At 44.3% G+C, this 26,975-nt stretch overlaps 1 protein-coding gene and 1 long non-coding RNA gene across 4 annotated transcripts in view; one reads left to right on the top strand and one right to left on the bottom strand.

The window, feature by feature from the left end:
* Window positions 1-5,374, top strand: part of LOC132914287 (uncharacterized) — a 111,044-nt gene extending 105,670 nt beyond the window's left edge. Inside the window, exon 4 of the long non-coding RNA XR_009659553.1 lies at window positions 5,180-5,374. This is a non-coding gene — a long non-coding RNA (uncharacterized LOC132914287). The remainder of the gene's footprint in view (window positions 1-5,179) is intronic.
* Window positions 1-26,234, bottom strand: part of LOC132914253 (uncharacterized) — a 45,978-nt gene extending 19,744 nt beyond the window's left edge. For 2 of the 3 annotated variants that reach the window (XR_009659548.1, XM_060973206.1), the window contains exons 1-2: window positions 25,761-26,234; window positions 17,873-18,289 (exon numbers count right to left, since the gene is read on the bottom strand). Coding sequence is in view for 2 of the 3 variants with exons in the window: in XM_060973206.1 (XP_060829189.1) it covers window positions 17,873-18,185 (313 nt within the window). In the remaining variant the exon portion in view is untranslated. Of the gene's footprint in view, window positions 1-17,872; window positions 18,290-25,733 lie in introns of all 3 variants that reach the window. The other variant, XM_060973207.1, reaches the window with a different exon arrangement.
* Between the last annotated feature and the right edge of the window lie 741 nt (window positions 26,235-26,975).

Here is a 26,975-nt window from a genome sequence, read left to right as displayed (position 1 = left end):
TGTGGCCTAAGTGGCCACTTTGACGGAGGCAAACCGACGGTGGCGTTCTAGAAAAGCAATCAGAGACGACTACGAAATTACAGGATGCCAAGTGCAACGGGAGCGCGGTTGGGCTGATACGTTGCTGACCCGTTTCCCTCGATCGCCGTCCAAAGAGAATTTTTCGGTTAGCGAAACTCCGTTTCTGCTTCGTTCCGGCTTTACCCGCGGCCAGCGTAACATTGTTACGTGTCATTTTCTAAGGGAATGCGCGTTTCGCCGCCCGACCGACTATACCGTGCCGTGGAAGCGCCACCTTTTTTTCTCCTTTTGTTTTTGAAGAAACGTCCGATGATTGTTTTACGGCTGCCGAGCTGTGGTTCTCTTGGGAAACTGTTCATTACCGACGCGTGAAAATTACCGGTTTCGTGTACGCTGGTCTTTATTTTTGCCTTCAAAGAAGGAGCGAATGGTGTCCTTTCTTTACTCGTTTCGCGATTTTCACTCGATATTTGCCTTGTATCCCCGTGAATCTGTAGAGAAATGCCAGGACACCAGGAAAAACTTTGCTACTCGATTATAAGCAAGGAAAATGTACTCTTCAGACTGAGAATCGAATGGATCGCTTAGAGTTTTTTGACAAGCGCAATTGTACGTCAATTTATTCCAGGATATAACAAATATGCTGTTGCATCGCGAATTAAATTTCTCACGTTAAACTGTACGTATCTATAACTGGCTGTCTATCAAATATGTTGAAAGTTCAAAATTTATCACGGTTGATATATGTGTGATCTACGGCGGCAACAGTCTATAACAAGCTTCAACGGTAGATAACAGCTAATAGCTTTGCAAATCATGTAGCAACAGCTAACAATCTTATTACTCCTTTAATGCTCGCAAAGTTCGAGTCATTTCAAACTCAAATAATTCATCGTAGAAGTGTTTCGTGCCTGTGCAAATCGACCAGTCCTTACGAGCTATCTACAACACCATTATAGGAGTAAAAACACCTGTACTATCCTACAAGCCTTAATCCTCCGAGCGCGAGCACCTTGATCCATAAATCATGAAATAACATAGATATGTAACAATTCCGAAGAATAATTTCAAACACGTTGAAATGTGCTATGCAAATCAACGAGACCAGTTTTTAGTGAAATTGTACAGTCACGCGGTTAAATCTTACGTACGTACGTCTCGCGCATAAACTCACACCTCGAAACATGTTAGGGACTATAATCGGTGCAGGCATTCAGTCGATAAAAAGATGTACGAGTGTAATCAAAATAGCTGGCAATAGATTGCATTCTAACTACCTTCCACGAAGAAATACGTGGACAACGTACAACCAAGCTTTCGCATATTCATTTTCGAGAGAAACAATTTCGATGCGTGTAAGAAAATTAGCGTGACAGCGGTCTCGTTAAACGGGCGCAGTCTTGCTGGTAACTCGAGTCAAATTTCGACCAACGAAGCCCAGAGACCGTTTGCTACCTCCGCGGGAAACACGCGGAAATTCTCACGCCAGAGTATGAATTATTTATAAATATTGGTCGGTGAATTATTACGACTGCGCGGCGTGCAGCGTGGCTATTATAATAGAAATCCAGCCACGAGGGTGGTTATTTACGATCGAGACGTTGCGAGCGCCCGTAGGGGACTCGCTCGAAAGCACGTCATTCTTCGAGAACTGAACACCGAGAAACTCGTTCAAGACGGTGCGGGACGTGCACGTGACTCGGCGTGACGCTCGCTACGCGCGAACGCCAAACGTAACTAGAGAAGAGGAATCTCTGATAGGTCGTGGCATCTTTATGTTAATCCGCGCTTCATTGTATTTTACGATCGAAACTACTTGTTCGACGAAGCTTCGCGATTTTCTAAGCGGCTAGAGCCGGTCGGCTGCTTAGACTCGAATCTTTCGTTAAAGAAAGTTTAACAGAAGCATTTTTTTCTAGATATTAGATCTTGCTTCGAAGCAAATTGGTAGTTAGGTTTTGTAATATCAGAATAATTTTTGGAATACAACGATGTTTCACGCTTAGGGTAAAGGTGTCCTTACGCAGGTCGTACTCATTACTGTATAGAGAGTGGGGTTCAAAGTATTTAAGGGATCATGGATCACTATCTAGTCTAGTCTGAGAGTAACTGGCCAACAATCAACAATTCTTCTGTAGTTCTGTTTAATAAACATTGTTGAATATTATTTCAACACAAACATTGTGTCTTCCACAGATTAGTGACCTTAACTTATGGATTAAATTCTAACGATATTGTTGGGTCAAACGTATTCGGACGAGTTTAGACAGAGAGAAGCGGACAAAATCGTCGTTCGAAGTTGTTAGAGCTTAAAATTCGTAAAGCGTTATAAAATTTGTGACTATCATTCGCCTTTTGTTAGCCTCGCATTTTACGCGCAATTTTGTTAGCCTCGAAGAAGAAATTTTTGGTGAATTTTTCTGATTCAGACGACGCGAATGTTAGACGAACGGAAGCACAGAAAACCTTAGCGATCGATCCTGATACCGAACGTGAAAATAACACTCGCGGTGCTGAAGAATGCTCCTTCGTTTTCGCAGGTCACTGGATTCGAAACAACGTTTCACGAAAGGTTGGAAGATTTTAGGTATAACTATGGAAATTAACAACTCACAGAGCGTCGACGAAGTAACAGAATCGATTATCGATAACGATTTCCTTGACTCCATAGTTTTCCAAACAAACTCGTATTTTGTCAATGCGATGAAAAGTCATATAAAACTTACAAGACTTTGAAACGGACCGATACAACCAATAGTGAAATAGAAAAGTTTGTTGGATCGATACTTTTGATGGCACACAAACGGGTGTCGCGATATGGTCGTGTAAGGAAGGTAGCGTATCACAGGCGTTTTTGCGTAAGTCTCGGTGAATTATGCGTAAAATATATTCCGAGAGATCGCAGCAAGCGAAACGATAAAATCGCGAAACTGCCAACGCCTGGTTCGTCTATGCCATCAGGTATATGAATCGGACGATCGAATATTTCGATGAGTGGAATACAAAGAGAAAGGGAAAGTGTTAGGATCTATCAAACAGATGACTCGAGGAAGTGACTTTCTTCGCGGATGTTTGGCAACCGTGTTGATTGATTAGTTTTGAAATAATGGAAAGTATTGCAGGAAGGAAGTAACATGGCGAAGTTTCCTACTGGCGAAAACAATCTGTTGTAACTTTCCAACGCGGCATAGAGTTCGCCGGTACCACCCATGAGAGTTTCACGAATAATAAATCGTTTCTTTCCTAATCTACTTGTAAAGTAGTACGACACGTTACGAGCAACGGAGACGCATTAAAAAATTTGCCACGAAATTCACCTTGATCTTGAAAATCAAGGTAAAACGCTTCTTTTCGCGGTAGAATTGCAACCTGATAATAGAATCGATCCCGAACGACGAAAAAACATGTTTGCAAGAAATATTCTAATATCGCGCGTCTGTACGGAGCACGATGCTTGAAATCTCGCCAAGTCGCCCTATTTTCGTCTTGCCTTGCTATTATACAAGCCACGTAATAGACTTCGCACATAATAGTAAACATTGGGAAATAGTGGAAAACGCTATCACAGCGTATCGACGCGTCCTGTGCGTGTATGTGTACTCGCTTTAAATCCTCCACCCTAGCAACATCGTAAAACACGTCCACGCAACGACTTTGCGCGCTTTGAACGAGATCGCCTTTTCGACGAGACGGAAACAGCTTCTCACCAAAGAACTTATCGTCTCCCTTCAAAATGTTGCTACGTTATGAATCCGCAGATACTCGTCCGCGCCCGACTAAAACGTAGAAACGCGTTTCATTTCCATACGGACGTTCCGAATAATTTCGAAACGTCGAGACGTTTATGTTTGCCCTGGCGAATCCCTTCGACTCTATGGGGAAGAAAGTTGAACGAGCCGAAGCTTTTCCATTTCGAAATTGAACACGTTCGCTGGCAACGTTTCTTGGAATGATAACACACCTACGTGGCTAAGGAACAAAGAGAGGAAGAACGCAGGGTGTCGTTTCTCACGGCGTCACCGTTCGACGATATCTTTAGAGCCGTCGCAATACCGTCCGCCTTGCCCAGACCAGAGCCTTTTGTTTTATAGCATTGCATCAGGAATCCTGAAAATTATGACTGCTGAAACGAGGCGCTTCGGAGTTCCTTACGGCCACTCAACGTCGCCGCGTTGACGAGCCTACTCCCTAGGTTCAACAACCCCTCTGTCACCATGTACAGGGTGGCTCGATCGGATAGACGAACTCGAATCCTGCGAGGAATTGCATCGCGAGAGATGCGTCGTAAATTACTCGAATCCGAAACACGCGTGTTTACTTACAGATGGTTAAAAGTTACGATCTTCGATGTAAACCTCTATAGATTTGAAAGGAATAACGAGAAGACAGAAATACCAGATGCCTTAATATGAAGTTATCAGCCCTTCGCCGGCTCTTAATATTCTCGACGAGCGGCTTTTTATTTTTGATAGAGAGATCTAGATCTTTGACGCTGATCATCAATCGTGTGGTATAGTCACACCTTGAGGCACGGCAATCTCTCGGCGATCTACCATTCAATGTATTCCTTCGAACGTCAGGTTCGTATCATTTCTTTATTGCGGGCCTTCACCCGCTTATCGTTCACCGAGTAATGCTAAGCTCACTCTGCTCCAATGCACGCTACGATTCTCTACTGTGTTATTTCCCGTTGTTCCTTTTCGCAGAGACGAGAGGAAACGCGATTTCAACGCGTTAAGTTATGTTTCACAAAGCTGTGGCATGCGATACGAAGAGATGACTTGCCATATTTCCCACTAAATTGAATTTCTGCGATATTTAAAGAATTCTTTCCTCTAAATTCGAATCCAACCTCTTAGCAAATTTAATTCGACGTTGTTGTTCGACTTAGCGATATTTTTAGTAGAACGTCGTAGTACAGATTACTTTGCGATATTTTCACTGCGACGTAGAAAAGAAACGAGGAGTATAATAGTGGGTATTCATCAAGTATTTAACGCTAAAGTCGTAGATGATCTTTACCTGCTGCACTCCACGAGTCTATTAAGGAAGTCTATATCGAGGAAGAGCATGGAACAACTAGCAAAATGGTTACATACAAAGCAGCTTGCAAATGCTTCTAAATGCTTGCAAATGCTTTTTTTTTTTTTTTTTTTAGAAATGTCCGTAGAGTTTGCCTCAATTGAGCGAAAGAGAGAAAGAACGTGTAGGCGCGAGGATAAATGCCGTGGAGGATGCTTGCACGAGTCAGTTTGTAATTAGTCTTTAGTTACTCTTGTCAGGGCTGAAAGAGCAGAAGAGTGAATGAGAGTTGGTTATGTCGCGTCCATACATGTCACGAATACATACCAATGCATACATGTATAAATAATACACGTAATATCTTTAAACGCGAATTACCAAACGTACTTTTGCTATTTATTGCGATTTAATTTCACGCGTTTGATAAAAAGTGGCAAAAGCTAGGATAGATACTTATTCTAGCTGATTCTAACGGATATTCGTGAAACGCAGAAACGACTTCTGAAAACACGTGTACGATCGCGTGCACCGAATACCAAGAGTGTCGCAAAGTACGAATACAGATCCCAGTATTAGCATAACCACTCCCTTTTCTGGGACAAGGAGGGCGTGACCGAAGGTACAGCGAATATCGAACAAGTCGATTCTTCGATTGATCGAGCTTCTCCAACGTGATCGATGCTAACGCGATGCGGTTCGCGCTATCGATCCGGTGTTCCGCGAATATAGAGTTCTACGGGTACACGTATAAGGTTTCTTAGGATATACAGTACTATGAGCCACGAGACTATTCTACGTTTTGTATTCTACGAGTTGTGCTTGGAAAAATAAGAAAATAATTCATCGGGAGAAAGCACTGTGTTTAATCATTTCGCCTGGCGAATGTTTCCGTATAAATTTCAATGTTACGCATCGCGAGAATGATTTGAATTAACATGTACGTATCTCTGTTCGTAATACGATAGATATAAAAGGAAAGAAGAGAAGTACGTCTCGTGCGACTTTCGAAACATCGTCGTGGTGGTCCGAAAGATATTCCAAACACGAAGGTACTAGGAAGGAACGCGTCTTATTATATTTGCAAACGAGACAATACGTCAGGGAGTTGTCAGGAAGCTATTATGGTTACAGATGGATTGGAAGTACGTGTGAAAATACAATGCTTCCTGCGCGTTTCATTCCCTCTGATTGACTCGCTAAGCAAAACTGTCCCTTAATTCTGAATAGGAAAGTCAAGCTTTTTACTCTTCCTGCTACTCGCCAGTCTCTTACAAGCACGAAATTGTCGCAGCCACTGTGTATCTCGGAACTATAGTGTAACTTCGCAAAGATAGTTTCGTATATTCGTTCCTCGGAAAGTTATGAAGGAGCAACGGAAAAAAAAAAAAGAAAAGAAAATACCACTAACGTACGTAATAATAATAATAATAATGATAAAGACAATCACGGTAATAGCCGTATTCTGCACGTTCGAGTTTCACGAAACGGTCGGCTAGCCGAGGCTCAAAGTTGTTGCAATTTGTTATTACTACGTAACAGCGTTATTTATAAAACGACACGTTCCCGCGGTGGACCGTCAAGACACAATTTTCCGCATTTTCTACGCGTTCCATGGGCCAGGACGACATTAAACGTTCCGCCGGAAGCAAGGTACCGTAATAGCACGTTGCGCACCGTGTGTTTGGCGCATTGATGACTTCACGGAGTATCGATAAAGCGCGGCTCTTAGGAAGCCTGGCTCTTATACCGAGCTTTCTTGAATTAAAGAATTCTGTTAACGGTAATGGATTCTGCCTGTGTTTGGTTTCACGGAATATCGCTAGACAATGGCATTGTCTTCGGCGTAAATTGAAATGCATCGTACCATACGATACACGGACGTAGGGATATTTGCAATTTTAATTCATTTATCATCGAATACATACATATCTAGTTCAACGCGAAACGATCTGTTACGATTTTTATTACTATCTTCGCGTTCGTTATTCCTGATAATTTATCTTTAAAAACAGCAGAGGCATTTAAGTATACTTTATAGATATATAGCTCTGTAAATTGCCAACGGTACGTAGTTAGATCTTCGTTTTCAGATTAATACATATAGTATATCACTTTGAACGAGTTACGTATAATTAGCAACTTGCAATTTTTATCGATACCTGGAGAGCGAGTCCTTTTTCGATTCACATTCTAATTTCAGTTTAATCGACAACCTTTCATCAATCGACGATCTACATTTTTTTTTTCCATCGGTTACCGGGTAATCAATACTCGTTACACGATCCCCTGAAACACGTTCGGCTTCAGAATGGATTTTCGCGTTCATTATTTCACGGGATATCAATTAAGGTACTTTTTGTTGCGCGAATTACCTGAAAATAATAGCTCACCGTAATTGACAGCGGCTAATATTTATTGTACACCTTCTGGAGCCGCGCGTTTTCAACTTTGAAGCGATTACCGAAACGCTTACGTTTAATCGCGCTACATTTATCGATCCCAATATGATAGCAACGAGAATTTTTAGCAGCGTGGAACCGGTTCACAGTCGAAGATTGAATTTTCGTACAAATTACGATACTTTTCTACGTGTAGTTTATCGTGTAATTGCACCCATGAATTTTCTCATTCCTGGGAATTGGATTTTGAAAACGTTGCACGGATTGCGTCGAATATTCCGCTACTCTATAATTATATCTATACGAACGTATATCCTGAAAGGATATGAGGCCGCCGTATTAAGAAATTTGATGAGCGCCGATACCATAAATTCTAGTTATCTTTCTAACAAACGAAGATAGTGAAACGTTTCAAATAAGATATGGAAACATAAAAATACGTACGAATTAGTTTACGGAGTATTCTTCCAATTAAGGAATCCTAGAGATAAATGCGAATCGAATGAAAGTAAGTAAAATTACTAATTCGCCCAATTAACTTAATTGTCCATACTATATACCATAAATTCGTTATTTTCATTTTAGACACGAACTCGTCTCCCTAGAAATCCGTGTAAAAACCTAACTCTCATGTACGTGGCTTTAGCGTGCGAAATATCAGCACGATAAAGATCGTCGTAAAGGACCGAGATGTAAGTTGACTCGAATCGGGCTAAATTTTCTAGCCATCGTCGCAGCGGAAACGCGAAACCACAAATTTCGTAAGAACGGAAACAAACCGCGTTATCTATACAACAGAAGGAGTAAACTTGGCGGATAGACCAGGTGGAAACAAAATCAAAAGAGATTACGAAAGTGCGGTTATCTGGCCAGAACGGAGGGAAGTCGTAAAAAGCGACGCGATAGGAGCAGAGAGAGTGGTGCAAGGTAGGAATCGGGGACGAATTACGATAACGACAGGTGCAGGACCAAGCACAGAGAGCAGAACCGTATAAAACCGTGGAGAACACGATCAGATCCGTAGAAGATTCGAACTCGAACGCAGGACGCGCGTAAAGTCGAGCCTCGAGGTGAAACTAACGAGTGATAAACAACGATAAATTCCTCCCACGTAGCCGAGCATCTTCGCGTCGCTGCCTCTCCGGGGGTAATTTCAATGATCTCCGGCTGCACCGGCTCGGCGTAAACGTGCCCACGAAGCTGATGCATAAATACCTATAAATATGACACGCCGGGGCCCGCGGTAACGTTGCATATTAAATTACATTCTTAAGCAGCAGCCGGCGCGCACCAGAGGGCTGCATCAAGTCAGCGAGTCTGATTAAACGCAACCGAGAGCCATGCCGTGATGTCATGGCGAGAATCCTGCTACGGACGAGAACGACAGGGACGACAACAGACGTCGAGGGTAGAACGAAAAGTGAAAGGAAAGGGAGAGACGCGTCGCGGCGCTGCGCTGCGTTTGCCTCTTCGACGACGACGTTGCTCGTCCGCTGCACGTCGCTTCGCGCAGTTTCCGTTCGCCTTGGGAGAGTCGTTGTTCGTTGTTGCAGAGGCCGCGGATATACCCTCCACCGGAGGCTGGCGATGCTAATTATTCTGGTTCATGCGAGCAATTTGTCGAACACCGGCGAGCCTATGTATTTAATAGCCACGGGGCTCTTCGGGCCCCACGGGTATTTACATCTGTAGCGAATACCGCGGCCGTAATATGGGACGTCGGAAATTATCCCGGGATTACGGGTCGAGTTCTGTTTGCTTGTGCTTCGCGTACGATCTCGTTGACATTCGCGTCCAGCCACCGCGTTCTCGTTAGAATTTGGAGAAAAAGCAAGATCGGTTTCTATTCGAACTCGTAGCGAAATTCTATCATTCGCGTGCTCGAAAAATATGCTCGATTCTAGTCTATTCTATAGTCTGTTTCGGAGAAATTATGGCGCAATTATTCCGAGAAAAATATCTGGAAAATATTAATATCGAAAAAATCTTTGAAACGAATACGGTTTGACGAATGAACAATAGCATAGCGTGGTTCATCCTTCGCATCGCGTTCAAGGCTACGTTCACGGGAAGAAAAATCACCTTTATTAATTTAGCCGAGACTCGAGCATCGTTGCTCGTAACGCGTGCTCTTTTTATATTACTCGTCGATGCCATTTTTCCCTTTATTGCATACGCGATAAGTTTGAATATTATGGAGATGAAAAACACGTTTTACTGTTTCATCGTCTGGCAAAGAGACACAAAGGAAGCGCGTGTATCGCCCGAAGAAAAACGTCGACAATTAAAAGCAGAGAGGAGACTCACGTCGAAGGAAATGATCCTAAATTAAACGATATCATCATTGCATTCGACGTGTTCCACCGGATGGACGTTCGTTCCCAAAAAAGAATATACACGCGTTCCCATTTAAATGCTAACCTTTAAAGTTTAAAATTCATACTTATGCAAATCAGATTTCTCGATGGATTCCTTCTACATGCAAAGCATCGATCACGTGTTAATTACAGGATACCGTCAAAGACACACGATCCGCAGATTCCATAAAATCAGCCTGTTTTATTTTTACCCCATAAAGCAACCGCGATCTCGCATTAAACTTTCAATTTAAATATTTCTTCTTTGGATTTTATTTTAATTGCCGCCGTTTCGTACATCGCGTACAGAGCGTTCGTTCTGTCGGAGAGATTTATTAAAATACCATGCAATATTACCATGCGATACTCGGTGAAAAATTGCTCGGTATAATGAAGTTTTTCGTTGCCAGCCAGACGAACCGACAACGAAATCATCGCGACCCTTTTTGTTCCTAGTTTTCTGATTAAATTACATCCTGTTTGGCAGAAGCGGACGTCGGATGCTCTCTCACATTTACAAATATTTGTCGATCCACGAAGCCAGTCGCGGCGACACCTTCGAAATCTATTCTTTCCGAGCGTAGACGATTGAAATTCACGCTTATGCAAAGTAGATTTCTCAATGGTTCCTTTCTGCACGGCGGACATCGAGCACGAGTACTAATTACAGGACACCGTCCAATAGAACTCGAAGAACCATCAACAGCTCGTTGTTCTTTTACCGCTTCAACCTTGGACGCCGTCACAAAAGCTTCTTTCAATTCGGAAAGTCACCATTTTTCACCGCGATTCTCGCGTGTATTGTTTGCGAGACCGTGAATGGTCTACGGATTCTTGCGGATTGTTCGATAGTTGAATAAACAGATGCTGGAATGTTGGTCGAATCTTTAGTCTCGTCGTTCGTGTCCGTTCTACTACGCGAGCGATCGTTTCGTTAATAATCTTTTGCTGGAAATTACCTCGGTAATTGGATACGCGATTTCTTCGAATAACAGAATTTATGGAATTATGAATTTCTAAACAGAGAGTTTGTCATCGAATAGAAGTTGAAATAGATTTGACGCGACTGGCGTGACATCGGGTCACTGCCATTTGCTTGAATCGATTGAAAGTGCTGTGAAAACCGGAAACGATTCCGCCCCTGGAAAGCATTTCTCAATGAAAGTGCTCCTACTTTCCTCAAAATGGATCTCCCCAGTTCTCTTCGCGTGACATTCTACGGCCTTCGTACGACAATGAGTTTCTCTTTCTAGGAAAACCGCTTTCAAGGGAAACACGCGGTCGATTTACAGCGTAAAACGCTGATTTCTTTCGATTCGAACGGACTATCGAGAAATTATTGACAAATGCTATCTAGAAGCGGTGTACTTGGAAGAACGGCTATGACGAGGTAACGATGGTCTACCCTTTTCTTGGCTAAAGATCTTTCCCCTCGGTCTTACAGCGCTCTTACGAAGAAAGGAAAATCGTCTATCTTACGCTCGCATATTTTAACTCAAATATTTTATCCGAGAAGAAAATTCGCTTGTACCTACGGAACCGCATCTTACCTGTTCGCTGTGCGAATAGCATCGACTAAAATGCCGAGTTTCCGTGATTACACGCAACACCTAACATTTCCATGAAACGCGTTTCGTATTTACCTCGGCTCCCTTTCGTGTACGATATGCCCAACGCAATAATTTATTAGTATTTTTTACGTATCCGGAAGAATTTATTAAAAACGCCAAGGATGGTTCTCGCCTTGGCTCGTTTAAACGTATTTCCCTGGAACGATGATAACAGAATAGTGATAACAGATATTCGCTGGCAGTAATAAATCTACATGCTCGTTGCCGGAATGAATTCACGAGCTTTCCTCGAGCGATTAAGCGTTAGCTGGCAGGGATGAGCCGCTCGTTCGCGATTTAATATCACGTATTCCCCGGCTGAAATTGGAACGATCTTCTTGCCGAGCGGAACCAGGAATCTCTGCCAGGCTCCTGTTAACCTCCAGATTGCTACTCTCTGGTAAATCTCTGCCTGGGGAACGTCTGATTTAGAAAACTCGAAATGTATGTGCACGGTGGACTGTAATCGCGGACGACTCTCGATCTCTCGCAGCGTATTCCGGTTGTAGATCACTTAGCCGTGTTAAAAAATAGCCCGTTCACGATGTTTTCCTTCTTTCTCGCCTCGCAGCTCGGCTCGAGGATTGCTACGAGCGGTAGCCGTAGCAAACTACCGTGATCTCTGCGTACTATGCCGATGATTGAATTAAACCGAGGTGAAAAAGTTTCGATCGCGATAATTGCATTAAGCCGAACGTATGAATAGAACGCGCTTCTCGCAAGAGATTGCGATCTGTTTCTAATTTTTATCGGTTACGAGTATTTTTCGCCTATCTTTTAACAGGAAAGGGAATAAAGTAACGGGAAAGTATGGAGCTTGGAGATACGTAGTACCTAAAAGGTCCATAATGCCATATGATCGTAGCTCGTTCCTTTCGTTTCCTCTCTCTTGCGCGCAAGTGCGAGCAACGCGGCTATCGACAGCCAACTAATGCAAAACGCGAATAAATGTTAATTAACGTTCGACGATTTTCCATCGAAAATGGAAACGATACAACGATATCTCACGATTACCTTCCTAATTGCACGAGCATTAAAAATGTCGACATTTGGCTTTTAAGAAGATTCAGAGCCACGATTTCGACCATTTAACACCGACCGCGTCGTTACTTTAATCTGACTCGGAAAGAAGTTAACGTAGCTATTCGATGATGGAGAAACCGATTAACAGCGGTAAATTTGCATACCGTGATCGGGCGAGATTAAAAGATATTTCGTTGGTAAATTCTATACCTAATTTAAAACAGAATGCGTTTTAGTGAAACCGATTTAATTATCGATAAGATACATCATGGCCAGATACATATCGTATAAAGCGTTGTTCACGACTATCGTTGTAGATACCATTCGTATCATATTACTAGTTCTGTGTTGTTACTTACCTGGTCGATATAGATCTACACGGAGTAATTTTAGCGTTCGAATTGGAAGCTATCCTACTTTCTCATTTTAGTTTCTTTTCTATTAATTGTAACAGCGGTAAATACGTTGGAAATTAGGCGTTCTAACGACGTATCACGTACATCGCTATATACGTACATCTACGATGCCAATATCAAACTCGCGAATGCTGCACGCCTATATCGAAGGAATTATTTTATCGACGTAAAAATTGAACGACGAAGCTTAGAAAACGATGGAATTTCATAAGCAGCCCCGATAGGTAATCTGGCCGACGGTTCAACACCCTCTCCGCTTCCTATAAGATTCCAATGGCAGAGCAGTGTTCACCTGGAAGAATCCGGCTCTTCCTGCGGAGAGCATCCCCCGGAGGGCAGAATTCGATTCCGCGGAGTCAACCAGGTGTAGACCGGCCGACGCGGGAATAAACATATTTTCTAGACGATCGTCGGTCGAGCATCGGGCCATAAATAAAACAAGAAATTCCTCGACTTGGTCCGCCATAAATCGCGCGTCCACGGCGTTCGATGGCTCGAAGGAACCACGGAACCTCCTTCGACTAGCCTCCATCGTAAACGCTATGGTTGCGCGCGCGCGCCCGCTCCAACTCGCCGGGAATACCCTTAATAGCTTCACCGCCTGGCCGACACTCAACTTTCGATTTCGCGGCTCCCTCGCGTTTCCGAGATTTATGCAAATCCAGGGGCGCGCGAGACTCTAACACCCGTGCTAGAAGCCGCTTGGAAATCCGCGTGCACGACGCGTTTCTGGTTGTAAATCAACGGGTTATGCCGAGGGAATCGAGCTGGCACCCACTTCCGCCCGACAACGCGCCATTTACCTCTTCTGGTATCAGCTTTCAGCTTTGATGCCCGAGAAGTTATCGAAATTCCATGTCGAATGGATTTTTTCTGTTTCGTGGGAATGTTCTCCGCGCGCGGTGGTTGGTGGGTAATCTCGAGTCGACTGCAAGAATTTTGAAGCTAATCTCGCGAGATGTATTAAGGAATCAACGGTGGAGACAACGTTCCAGCAGGGTACAAAGCGTCAAGCGAGACGAGGAATATTCGCGATGACTTGGAGCTAAAATAAGGCAAGTGGATCTCAATAAACGAAGTTCTATGGTACTTTCGCTTTGAGAAAAGGAAGGAAACGGCTCGTGTAATTATACTTTTCGAAATCTTTACGAACCTGTAGATGCACGACGACTGATAAACATTATACATCGGTATGTTTTTAAAAAAGGCGGTCATTTTCTCTGGTCCACGCCCACGCGTAGACGACTCGCGTTCCTGGAACTTGCGCAGAAGAAGGTACGACACCGGTTCTTCTAGCAAGGGGCGCGCGCGAAATTACGCGCATAATATAAACGTTTAAGACATCGAGTCGTTCGCTCGGAGGAATCTCGACTGAAAAGCGATTCCCTCGATCGGTGCGGCACTCCCACGGTGTTTCGCGGAGTCACGAGCGCGCTTTCACGCGATATCTGCACAACCGCCCCTATAAAGATAGGCCCCTTTTCTTTCTCTCTCTCTCTCTTTTACTCTTTTCCTTTCTGCCAGCTTTAGAGAGGAACGTGGTTGAATTTCTAGGCACATAAACTTCGTCTTGGCCGCACCTGATAGACACGCCGATCTCGCTCGACTCCTTGATAACGTTTCACGCGGAACAAAGAACACGGCGCGACCAGTTTTTTTCTCTCGGGCGAAAAAGCGTGGGTACCGAGTGGAAATTCATGAACTGGAATCTTCGTGGCGTAAGGTCGTTTCGTGGTATTTTTCCACGTAGGTATTCATACTACAGCGTCTGTTGTATCAATATTTTCTTAAATGTTATATCAGAGAGTAGCGAGTATCATTCGACGTTGGATTTTTCCAACGTTCGAATTCCTCCTTCTTTCTCTACGATTTACGGTCCCTAGGTGCTTAGTACGTACATAGCGAACGTGTAATTAAATCCTCAAAGTCTATCGATCTCGTTGACGCGAATCGAGAGAGCGTGCTCGTTGCTGGAACAAATACGCGAGCGAGCACGCGATGTGGCTGAAAAGGGGCGGCGGCGATTCTAACGCGCTGCTCCCCGCGCCGAGATTAGACCAGTCGAGACTTCGTTAGCGACCCATTGTGAACAGATGCGATCATTATGCGTCTCGTTTGCATAAGTTCCTGCTGCGTGGGAGAGGACCGTCGGGCGAGGACGAGAAAATGGATAAGGGTAGCAGGAAACGAACGGTGCGCCAAGGTACAAAGAGGAAAGAGTTGCCGGAGCGTACACGAGTTAACGTTGGTTTCAAGCGCGATAGTGAACTGAAAACCGCATGCGATTTACAAATTTGGAACGATCGCGATGCGTAATTCTATAAAAGAAACGTTTTTACGACGAGGGAAAACGACCACTCTCTCCGATCAAAGTCTGATTTCACTTGATAAAATAAAGAAACACGAAATACGCGAGAAAAAGGAATCACCGTACGAAACGAAAAGTATGGCAAAGAAGGAGCAAAAGAACGCGGCGAATGGAAAGAGACAGAGACAGGAAGAGCGTTTGCAACGAAACTGTTGCACCGTTTCAACAGAATCACGGTATCGGCGTAATTTCGACCCACGCTGTACCCAGCCGCGCATATGTAATTCGCGCGTTTTCATTGAAAAAGTATCGTCAGCCGTTATGCTAATACGAGAGGCCGGGCCGTTACACGCGGCCATATGTCACTGACCACCTCCGCCGCGGCCGACCGCGGTTCCACCGTTGAATAATAGACGCCCTGTTGGTCGTTGTACGGCGACCAGGGACTACGTATTCGGGAACGAGGTTGCCACAGAGATTCGTACGTTCACCACCATCGCCGTAGACACTAGCGGATGTACGACTCGGGACGATATTAAATTATAATTCACGGCACGCTCTGCCGCGTTACCTCATACTTTCATTCGCTATTTATAGGTTGACGCTCGCCCGTTTCTAGTTGCGATCGAGTAACGACTACGAACGATCCGCGAAACTACACGGTATAAGCTCTTCGGACGGAGTTTGACGCAGTTCCGGATAGTCGAGTACAAAGTCAAAGTGGTTTCGAGTTTGTCGGAGCTCGAGTCGTCTTTGCCGCCAATTTTGCCAGTCAAAAAATAAGAAAAGAAAGGACGACCGATAATACGCACCATCGCGCTCGATGATTATCATTTTTTCATAATCCGTTGGAACGTGTCATGCCGTCGTGCCAATCAGTATCGTAATCTCTCCTCTTTCATCGTATCGCGATACAGCGCAAGGCGTAAGAGATTTTTTCATAATTCACGATTTACGATGAAACGTCGCTTGTCACGGGTGAAACTCGCCGTTCGATTGGCAAAGACGTACGGTAATTGGACTGACGCGTAACGAAACGCTTGGTCAGGATCGAGCACGGTTCAAGTCGAACGCTCCCCCAGCGTGCAACGCTCGGTTTCATTGTTAAACCGCCACTGCCACCTACAACCATCTGTTACTTTCTTTCTGTGGGCCTCGGTTAAATCACCACCGTGCCTACTACAACCTGATTACATATGTACACACTCGGCTGCGGGTAAATAAGCAAACAAATGCGCCTTCCTCTTATGTATCGCGGCGCACAGGAAATCTCGAGAATGTTGCAAGCGACGCTCGGACCGGCTTGTGTAGGGGGCTTTTTAACCCTCGAGATGGCATGACTTGATGCGTTGCGTGTCGTGGGTTCTTAATCTCGGAATTACTACGGTAGTGCCTACGAAATTGTGATACTCGGTTTCGCGTCACGATACCTACGTTGCTCCTTGCGAGCTACGGTGGTGGGTGGCTGTACGAGTACTTGTGTTAATAGGTTCGGACTTTAATTGCAAGACCTCGCGTTCGTTCGCGTTCTTCGTCACGCGATGTTACGCGCTGCCATTTGACGTATGACAATTTCGGTTCGTGACAAAAATCGCTGTACCTTAACCTATGGTCGCGCGAGAGAGACCCGGTCTACTACGACGTCGTATCCAATCAGAACCGCATTCCTTCGGCTGGTCATCTTCTCGTGTCCGAGCGGTACACTCGGCTTCGCGATTATCCTTGCTTCTCAAATACTGTTCAAATAAACGAAGACGTATACAAGAGCGGTATTGGGTACCGTTGGCATAAAAGCTCGATCGGTAAATCAAACAGCAATCTCGTGCTTCGGGGTGTACAGGCGATTCTTCGGGTCGCCCCGGTCGTTTTGCAGAAAGCTCATAAAACTCGTTAAAAAGAAACGAGATGGGAATGTAAACGTTTCCATCGATCAAAGAGGCCGTTTATTAATCGGCCACTTTCCTGGTCGCAATCTTGCGCAAGCAGCCGCCAGTGCCTTTAATCCGAGATCGAATTCCCGATAGGATTCGCGCGCACGATCGATCATCGCCGGCGACGTGATCGATATATCGACACTACGGTTGGGCTCGGTCAATTCTATGCAGTTGCGGATATCTCGCGGTCCATTAAGTGCCACCAGCACACCGGCACACCGGACTTTAATGAATTTCTGGCCGGCCACGGATATTGGCTCTCGCTTTTTCCATGCCTCGCGTTTCGACGGTTCTCCTTGACTTGATTTATCGGCCGAGGGGGGGAAAGTTCCAGCTGTCTCGAATGCCAACCGACGGGTTCGAAAATGGTACAAGACTCATTCAACTCCGTCTCTCCTGTTGTACCTATTATTTGCAGATTGCTCGGATAACGAAACGTTTTGTAGTGGTGGAATCTGGTTCCGAGGGAGTTACACGTCGATCGTATTATCGATAGCGCGACAGATACGATACCCGGATAATTGAACGGAATAGAAGTTAGTCGAGTGTCGAATTAACGAGCGATCCGAGGCAGTTTTACTCTTCTAGCATTTTGGAAATTAACGTAGAATCGATGGACGTGGTCGGTTGAACGATCAGCGTCGAACAATACAACGCTTTTTAGTTTTCGCGCGTAGATCGTTCGACGTTCGAAAGGCGAATCGATTAATTTGAATCCGCTGTGGCCGCTGTGATCCACCGGTGGAGAAAAAGAAGAAAATTTAAGAAGCCAATCGACTCACCAGGATATCCCTCTGGAATCACGATCTCAGGCCCAACCTTCACGTCATGGCGGTAACGATGCATCAACAGGGTAGCCGTGACTCTCAGCGATCGTTGCTGCTGTTTGTACAATAATATCGGCCTTCCTCCGGCACCTTCCACCCTTACCACCCTCGGTAACGAGAATCTGTCGAGAAACTCGCGCAACGGCATGAATCCAGCTCCGGAACTCGCAGCTTCCGCGGTAGCCTCCCGGGAACTGGGCAACGAATCGTCGCCAGTTCCGGTAGCTTCGCCACTGGACAAAGTCGAAAATTCACCACTCGACGACATCGTTGCACACGGCTCGGTTTCCACGATTTCATACGCACTAGACTCGCGAGCGGTTATTTCGAATCACGGCGGATCGGCAGTTTCACCACGATAACGTGTCCGTTCTGAAAACAAAAATACGCAGGACATTAGTGTTTTTCGCTTAGGATCGATTCCTTTACGATAAAACGAACGATTATCGTTCGAAAAGAACGACGTTGTTTTGACAGCATTTGTCAACGAAATTATATCGATCGCTCAACGTTTAGATAACAGGCATTTGGAAAAGCAGTCGGGGATATCCGCGGTTCGCATCTAGTCGTAACTGTATATGAAACGTATATTAACGAGCATAACCCGCATAGCAGATGTCATAATCATCTCTAATAATGAGATAACTAATCAAATAGATAATCAGCCGAGTCCGTGCAAACATGCTCTATATCTGATGTTTTAGATTTACGGTTATTTTTATTTCCTTCTTGTTTCCTTTTACTTCCTGACAAACGAATTAATATACTTGATTCTGTTATCTGGCCAAGTCCGTTAAGATATCGAACAAGATTGCAAACGCGTATTCAAAGCATCTGTGAATCATTAGGGGGATGCATGTATCATAAATATCTGAACGGGACGTAAGGCGAGGAATTACTTGTTGCGAATCCGACGAACCTGAAAACACGACGCAAAACGTATGTACTTTTTCTTACGGAGAACAAAGAAAAACCTTATGCCGTGATCCAGACGATATCAGGGAGACGAAGGAAAGCATGGAAGAGTCGGTTGTTCCGAAGGAATTCGTTATTCCACGAAGCGTGGCAGCCTTGACAGTGATTCGCCGGCGGCGAAGTGTGCCTCGGCTAACGAGTGATTATGCTCCTCGGGCTGGCTTGACGATGATGGTGATGATGATGAATTTATGACGATGATTATCTCTGGTGGCGTACCGCTGTGTCGCCACCGGTGTTTGTCTTTCAGACGACGAGACAGTGGCGTGAAAAAACGGCCAAGGAATGATGGAATGAGTCTGGTTCGCGGTCGTTTAAAGATTGTTCTTGCGACTGGCGTTGACACGCGACGAACAACGCTGACAAATTAGTCCTAATTGATTGGGACGGAGCTGGATTGATCGTCGGAGTTTCGAAACCACGTCTAAATCGTTATACTCTGATATCTTCGAATCGGACGATGCCACAGATGTGTGTGAGGTTTTTCCACGTGTATCGCTTCGGCGCATATCGTTCTATCGGTTTTCTCGTCTTTCGAAAATCCTTCGTCTATCGGCGTTTTATCGGATCCACGTAATAGCGAGTGAACCTTTTTAAATGGGACGAAATTTTCGCTTTATCGAGAGGCGAAATCTATGGAATTATTTATAATTCAAGATAAATACGAGCGCTGAAAATTCGAAGCGATTCGTCTTTTAAAGCAAGTAGAGTAGGTATCTCTATTTTCGCAATCCGTGGTGATTGATGGGATTCTAGAAAGATGTAGGTTGATTTTTGATCCAGTTAATGACACGATAATTTGATTACAAAATTGGATCGAGAACAAGTTAATAACGATCCACTTTCTTTCCGATGAATGACGTCGGGACACATGCGACTGTGTAGAATTTATAACTCGAATCACTGTCGGTGATTAGCGGGACGCCAATTTACATGGGTGTTCGGAGCGCTGTCGTTGACTTCTTGCTCCATATGGTACTTCATCGACGCGTTTATGGAACTGGAATAATATCGAAATAACGACGACTACTTTCATCGCGCGGTGGATGATTGATTACACGAACTTTGCAACTCAAGATGATCAAATTACGTAGCGAACGAAATGCTGCTTTCAATGGGAACTCAAACTATAACGCCGTTTTTATTACGCACGACTACTCACAGATGCGTCTGCGATGTTGCGGCAATGAAAGATTGGAAATTATTATCGTTGTTGTGGAAAGTACGCGAAGAATATATTCGCGAGTCACATTACAAGAAAATGGTATTTGTGGGAGAAAGAGGTCGTCGATTAATAGCGAAAGTTTTGGGCATCGTAGAAGAGCGATCGCAAACGCTTCGCCGACGTCTACCGACATAATTATAAAGTTACATTAACAAAAACCTGACGACAATTGCAATTTCTTTGGTCCAGAAAAACTATACAAATTGCCCCGCCTAGTTAGCAGTCGCTTATGACAAATGAGATTTTTGCATTCGATGACTCGATAATTTACCGTGTCGGTTTAAATCATACCGTTATAAATCAACCCCCGAGTTTCTTGTTACTTGTTATTTGATGCTCGTCGCGCGATATTTTATCGCGGGCTTGACGCGAACACAACTTGTGGAAAGATGCGTTTTTAATCGGCAACGGATCAACCACGAGACGATATTTTCAAAATTGCTTGTATTATATTTTTGTTTTTTTTTTTGCGCTAAATCATGATACCTATATGATAATTATGACATATCGTAATATAATAAATGCTAGTAATTCATTCTGTCAACCAGTTTCCCAAACTTCTCAGCGGCAACGTTATTAATCTTGCGACTTATATTTTCCATTGAAAATCTTACACGTATATTACTCTGATCAAAATTATAGTGCGTTAATTCGCTGTCGACGTACCGTATAATATCTCGCATAATCACGACGCAAAAAGACGTCGAAAAATTGCGCAAGATGAAGTTCCACGAACATTGATCTATTATTATTGGACTCATTTCGGACGTCTCGTGTTTTCTTAAAACACGTGAAAAACTACACCATACAGTGCAATCCACCGCAGAATCGAGATCCACCAACAGAGAAATCAACTTCTTTCCCCGGCTCGTCAAATTTTATCATCCGTTAATTGATCCAAATTAGGTTGAAATAATTACTTCGATCGAGCCAATTTAAATTCCAGGGCAACGTCTTCCCTTCGATCATGTCTCGGGATACGCAAAAACGCAGTTTCTCTTAGGTGACTTGCACCTGTACCATTCTTCAGCCTTGCGCGCGCGTTCACGGCAACATTGCACTCACATCGCATACGAATGACAAGAATTAATATTCCAGCTGTGTAAGATATGATGTGCAGAGACCCCGGGCATTATCCATGGTTCCGGTCATGAATACGCATGAGCAAGCACTTTTTTCTCTTCCTTTTTCCCTGAAACCCACGAGACAATCTGCCACCGTCTTTGATCCTTTCGATTATTTGCTTCCAAGTTACTGTAATCGCCGCGTAATGGACGTTTAATTGCTCGTGACGAAAGAAATTACGATAAGCTCGAGCGCCGTGGAAATTTCACGATGTTTTAAAATATCGATGGCGAAAGTGACGATTATCGAGATCGCTATATTATCCCGTTGATGACCTCTGCTGTTATTTATAAAGAGTTTAAAAACTAGGTGTCTCTTTGCGTAATCTGAGTTTGATATTTTCGTTGCAAGTATCGAGAGACGTGGACGACTCGTACTTTTATTTAAATTTCATCGTGTCGTAATGACAAGGATATGAAGACTTATGGTTAAAAGTGCGTGCTTTATTCCGCGCGTTTCGTGATTCGGTATGCCTGCCGTGTTCGGTCAAACGTTTTGTATTCCGCCACGGGAAATAGCTTCTGCCCCCGCATACGCGATCCTCTGTTTTAAAATGTTTGATTAAATTTATTTTTTCCTTCATGAATTTTATCATGTTCCAACTTGCAAATCTTCTTTTCTAGTATAACACGGTGCACTTTTTTATCGTCGAGGAAACTTCCATCCCTCGAATCTACACCGTGCACGAACGTAAAGTCACGAACGCGATATCCTTGTACGCAAATATTTCTTGGGCTTTACCGTCCGACAAATTGCAAGAAGATCGAAGTGGCCATTTTCAACGTCCCTCGGCTGAATTCCAAAGTTACGATTCCTTAAGGTACGAGAGATGGCCCAAAGGTCAAAGTGGCAGCGTGCTCTCGATCTCCGTTCGAAGAAACAGGGGCTGCCGGTTGTCCTCGACAAGCAAAACTTTCGAAACGCTTTCTTTCGTTCGCGAAGCCGTCCGGGCCGCGCGCCATTTCACTTTCGAACGCGTTCCTTTTTTGGTATCGGCCGGGACCGGTGTAATCAAACGGCGTTTGTCATCTGTAACACGCGTAATCGCCGGTACGCGTCGCTTCATTGGGTAAAATTGCCGTGAAGCGCCAACCAGATTAATTACAAGAGGAGGTTCGTTACGCCGATAATTAAAACTCTCGCGATCGATGCGCAGTGGCGGTAGCGTTTTTCGTTTTGCGTCACGGTTCTCGCGCTATATGCTTTCACAGCTTAAAGTTTGTAGATTTAGTCTGTGTTAGTCGTTTCTCTTGTCACACAGTCACAGAACATCGGCTTGCTTGTACAAAAACCGAGCAATCTCTAAGAAAAATTCTTCTCAACTTTTTGTCCGTTTCTAAAAGAGTAAAAAACGTACTCTGTTAGAAAAATATATAAAACTGCAATTACATTTACGGGTATTACGATACAGGTGCATAGCTTTGTCAACTTGCACGCGTCATGCTATTGTACTTTTGTAGGTCTCCCTCCTTATTCTACCCTTTGTCAGGCAACGCTTCATGCGATATTATTAACCTTTTTTCCACCTCGAACAATCTTCTTAGAAAGAAGGTCTGCGTAGGCTACTTAGCTAACTCGGGCGGAGCGTTAACTTAGTTTCAGTACAGCGTTTTATACACACGTTTGTCTTACTATCTCACAGTGACTGTATCACGCCAACACCTATTTTCCTCCTATCTTGGTAATTATATTTAATTTGTTAATAAGTAAAAAAATAGCCCGCGAAAAGAATCCAACGACAAAGCACGAACGGAACACGCGACGAAGGAGGACGTGGATGGAAAAGAGGCTTTCCGTAGCGAGCGCATAATGGATCGAGGTAAGTGAAAGTCCCAGATTTAGCAATTTGCCCATTAGCGGTGCACGCCGACCTGGAAACGCTCGATGCTTTCCGCGTGACGGTATTCCGCCGCGTCCCTGACGTAATTCCACTCGGTGCACGCCGCACGCGTCCGCGAGCGGTTCTACGCGCGAAACGCTCCAACGAATTTAATTAAGAGCATACAGGAAAGTCGGCAGCGTGCATCGTGCAGCGTCTTACTTTCTTACGAGTCGCAGTTGTAATTAACGAGCTTGCTCGCGCTCAGACAGCGAGAGAAGAGAAGGAAAAGAAAAAATACTGTACGGTTATTTTTAGAGGCGGACCATCTGAATTTATGATCGCGATGCGTTTGGCATTGTGCAACAGAGTTCCGTGAGAACGAAACCACCGACGCGATTGCGGCCTTTTAGCGCGTTTACCCGTCCTTTCCTAAGCAATTCACCGCCAGTTTGCTCGATATCTCGACTACTTTTTCTAACGTCCTTCGTTTCCATCAGCATTTCTTACGTTGACATTGAAATTAAAATATCGCGTAATTTTATTACTTCGAATCTTTGTCCTTTTCTCTTTCCTCTTTTTCCCCTTTTTCGCGACAGAGCGATCATATCGATTAATAAGCGATCAAATCATTTTAAATTATAAACTGTTTAATCATGGACGAGATTGTCCCGTAACTATGGAAATTCTCTTCTCTGTGAAATCGATATTGGAATCGCCGTCAGAGTATTTCGGCAATCGATGAAACCTTCGTGCTATCTGAGATTTTAAGAATCGCAGGAAGCGAAAGAAATCGAGTTCGAACTCGGTTATGCTTAAATCGGAACTGACGGCGGCGAATTTCTTCCGTGTAAGAATTCAGGTTATTAGAATGTAATTAGCATAGATAGCGATCGGCATTATGAAGCACCCAGCGTGTGTAAAGTAAGTAGCCACTTTACTGATTTAAAAGCGCTAGTTTTCTCGATGGAAATCTTTCTTCGACTCGAAGGGGGAATATATACGACTAACGAAGGGAAGATCATGAAAATGTTTGATTATACCTGTTGTAATATGCCCTCTTCTAATAACATTGCATCTATGCAGATCTTTACGCACGTATCTCTCTATAAGAAGTTGAAAAAAGATTATCGCTAGAAATTATCAAACGTTTACATTAATCGCACACATGCACGACCAAGTTGCTTCGCATTTTCGCTTCAGATCATCAAAACTCGTTCATCTTGCGTTTTTCCTCCATTTCTGTTTCCTTTAACTCTCCTTACAAGACTACGATCGAACGTAAATATTAACAAACATGGCATACTTCCGTCAGTTTCTTACACAATTTCATATAACAGATGGCACACGACTATCAGAGACAAACTATAGAACGAACAAATCGATAAGAAATCGTTTATACGTCGGAAACTATTAATTCTAAATTCGTTGAACACCGAGATGGAGCGATTTATACAAATAGAATTCTTGGTGAGTTTATAGATCAACGTTTAAGCAGTAAACAATCCGTCATTCGCATAATGTTACTAAAAAGGAATACCACGTCCATCGGTTCGGTAGAATTTTTATCACTGGAACGATCGTGTTCTTTCTCGAACTACCCGAGACTCGCCTCGCAGCACTAGAAAATTCCAAATAAACTCGTCAACAGGCTTTGATTAAGTGTTATCCTTATAAAAGTGCAAACTTCGCTGCGCAAGCGTTTCTCATAGAAGACGAGTTAACTCGTTCTGGTTGGTTGAGAAGTTAAAAGCCGTCGTGCAACATTTTTGCCGTCGTATAAATATACACACAGTGCTGCTTGTTTACTTTTCTTTGGCAAACCACAGTAGCTAATTCTTTTTTTACCAAGTATCCCCCGTCATAATGCGAATACCTTCGATAATTTTTCTCATTTACACTGATTAATATTGCATCTTTATGTTTTCCTCCTCGAGGTTCGAGTCCTTCCATGTCATATTTCAATCGTTTTTATCAATATCGAATGACAGATTGGAAATCGCGGCGGTAAAAAGCATAGACCGTTCGAATTAATATTATCGGTGAAATTTTATAAATCGCAAGTTCCCACATTATAGAAGATTGCAAATCGCACCATTTCTGTATCGTACTGTCACCAATTTTCTTCATAAACGACACTAATCTTTCGCGGCCATAAATTCCACCGTGACTCGGTGACCATGAGCTCGTAATCCTTTCTCACCTAGTTACACCACACGATCCTACTAGTCCCGATTTTCATACGCCAGCCATGAGAATAATAATAAAAAAAAAAAAAAAAAAACGTTCTCACGACCGCAAGAGCAACACTAACTTGCTCTCGGCCAATGTTTTATGTACCTCGATTCATGTCTATTATGTATTCTATCGTGAAGCGATATCAATTCGTCCATAGATTGGTTGCACGGCGAAACAACACGAGTTGTGAAACAACACAGCGGTCGATCGATTCCGTAGCTTACCGAGGCGGATACCAAATACCATCTTTCCCATCTAATTCCCATCGGAATCGACAGGCTCGTTTGGATATTGGTACACCGCGGTAGTAAAACGATCTCCTTGCATCACGTCGAAAAAAAGGAGCGAACAAGGAAACGAAAAAAAAGAAAGAACGAAAAAAAGAAGAAAGAGAAATATAAGGAGAGAAGAGGAACGAAAAAAAGTACTGGCACCTGCGTTGGGTAGCACGGCGTACGCACCTTTCTCACTCGGGTCTCAGTCGATTCGAAAACGATATCTGCAGGTCCCTGAGATCCGGTAAACGCGTGGTATCTCTCAGGAGCCACGAGATCGAACATAAGCCCGGATGGTAGCACGCACGCGGTTCACCTGCACCATGGAACTCGCGACGAGAACGAGCATGGCCACGAACGAAAACGATCGAGCTTTCGATCGAAAACTTTCACCTGGACAGGTATCACCGACGATCCTGCTTCGCCTCTGTCCTTCGAATCGACGAGACCGGCCAACGATCGATACCGATCGATCAACGATCGACGATCGACGACAAACTGAACGGACGATCGGTCGACTTCTCGAAGGATCGGGCGGCAGGAAGAGGGACGCGGCGGCACGATCGATCCATCGATCGATCGAGGCTTGGAGGCGCGACGTGGAGCGGCCCGACGCTCCGGACGAGATCGTGCGACTAAAGCTCGCGCGCGTTCCGCGAGGACGCGCCGCGGACCGACCGACCGACCGAGCCACCGTACCCCCACCTTCCAACTTTGCTTTAAATAAACTGTATCGCGCAGACTCGGGGGCACACCGGCCGACTCCCGAGGATCTCCGCCGCCACCGCCGCCACCGCCGCCGTTGCCGCCGCCGCCGCCGCCTTTTCTCTACACACTCCCTTTCTATTCGACTGGCTTTCGGACCTGCCTTCTTTTTTCCGCGGCTTTAACTAACCCGCTTCCGGTTCCGTGCCAGATTTCCCGCTGCGCGACCCTTCTCTTCATGCTCTTCCAACCGATTTTCCTCTCGCTTCGACACGGTCCTAAGCATGCGTGCTTTTCTATCGCGCCACGCGATTAATGTGAAATTCTAATAGGCGGGCAATCGCTTCGCGGTGTACCGCGTTGCGTAACACGTTGATTCCGACCGCTTTTAAGGCATCTTCGTGTATTCCCATGAAGCTAAGGAGAAACGTGGTTTACGGTATACACAGACGAGAAGAATATTATTTAAAGATATTAATTTAGGAATTAATGTAATCTTCGATTCTCGTATCACGAAAGGCACAGTTTGAACAATTCCGACTCATATTTCGCGTTTGATTAGGCTTAGGGTTAGGGTCAAGTTAATTAAAATACCATTAGAAGCCGATTCCCTGGAAGCTTCGAACACGCTTCGAAGCTATCGATGCGCACCAATATTTTAATATCTATGCGAGATTCCTCGATCATCTATAGGGA

The sequence above is a fragment of the Bombus pascuorum genome, chromosome 14 (genome assembly GCF_905332965.1).
Source record: "Bombus pascuorum chromosome 14, iyBomPasc1.1, whole genome shotgun sequence".
In the NCBI taxonomy this organism is placed as follows: domain Eukaryota; kingdom Metazoa; phylum Arthropoda; class Insecta; order Hymenoptera; family Apidae; genus Bombus; species Bombus pascuorum.
This window is presented reverse-complemented; position numbering and strand designations above follow the sequence as displayed.